The sequence below is a fragment of the Vigna radiata genome, chromosome 6, assembly GCF_000741045.1.
Source record: "Vigna radiata var. radiata cultivar VC1973A chromosome 6, Vradiata_ver6, whole genome shotgun sequence".
Classification (NCBI taxonomy): Eukaryota; Viridiplantae; Streptophyta; class Magnoliopsida; order Fabales; family Fabaceae; genus Vigna; species Vigna radiata.
Genome location: NC_028356.1, coordinates 14,734,476 through 14,735,662, shown reverse-complemented (window position 1 = coordinate 14,735,662; position 1,187 = coordinate 14,734,476). Strand labels below are relative to the sequence as shown.

Genomic DNA, 1,187 nt, shown 5'->3' with positions numbered 1-1,187 from the left:
TAAAATAAAATATAAACAGAATAAAATATAAACGAACTTTACCTGATATATCTCGGTACCTGATATATCTCAACTGGGATATTATTTGATTCGTAATAAATAATATTATATTCGTATTTGTGAGATGGTGGGCCTCAAGCCCAGTAGAACTGGACCAACCTGTTGCTTTGGCCCTTTTGATTAATAAGCTTGACCGTTCAGTTTAGCATATCAGTAGTTAATAATATTTTACCGATACCGGACGTTGGAGATATACTATATGTTATTACTTAATAATAAAGACACTTCCAAAACTTTCGCAATGGTCTAATTATATCTCAACAGTAATAAAACTATTTACACTTGTTGATTTCCGCATATCAACTGAACCAAACTATCCTAAAAGCCATCGTCATGTACCCTACCCAGATTATATAGGATGAATCAAAGTAAATGATCAAATTCAAAAAATTCAGTCTGCAAATTCAGTCTGCCTAATTTTTTTCTTGTCCTCAGAGTTCGCCTTATATTATCATTGACTGTATATAAAATATATACTCACATTGCAATTTCATTTTAATTACCTATTTTAGCATAAAAAATGTTTCTTTTCAATAATGTAGGATTAAACCTAAATAAATAAATAAATTGATAATTTCCTATATCAAAGAAAAATGTCATATGTTATCAAAGGAGAATCTGACTCTTTCTTATTATACTAATAAAAAAATATATATTTTGTGTTGTGCAGAGTGTGTTATTATCAACTAGCAGACATAGCATTATATTAGTATAATAGACTATATAAATACCCACGCAAAAAGCATTTTGACGGTGCATATTACAAAAATATACAAACGGAATAAGGGCATATTTGACAACTTACAAATATGACGATTAAACTGTAGCATTGTACAACGACTCCTAGCGATTATTTGACAGAAGCGCCATTCTCCAAAAAAAGCAACTCCTGCACGATCTACGGCATGCGTATTCGTAGCGCCACGCGTCAGCGTAGCAACGGTGGCTGGCACATCTTTCGAGGAACATATAAAACACGAGAATCTGATTGGGCCACGTGTAGCATCAGGGAAAACCACTAGTGGTTTTTTTGGCCACATAAGTGGTTTCACTGCACCACCCAAAAGCTGTTTTCTCACTTTCCTTATATAGCTACCCAGCTCGTGCTGCTGATGCGCATTCAGCGC

The 1,187-nt window shown here is 34.0% G+C and overlaps 1 protein-coding gene across 1 annotated transcript in view; it reads right to left on the bottom strand.

Moving 5' to 3' along the window:
• LOC106763475 overlaps positions 1 to 967 on the bottom strand; it is a 4,227-nt gene extending 3,260 nt beyond the window's left edge. The window contains exon 1 of the mRNA XM_014647662.1: positions 963 to 967. Coding sequence (XP_014503148.1) covers positions 963 to 967 — 5 coding nt within the window. The remainder of the gene's footprint in view (positions 1 to 962) is intronic.
• Positions 968 to 1,187: the final 220 nt, after the last annotated feature.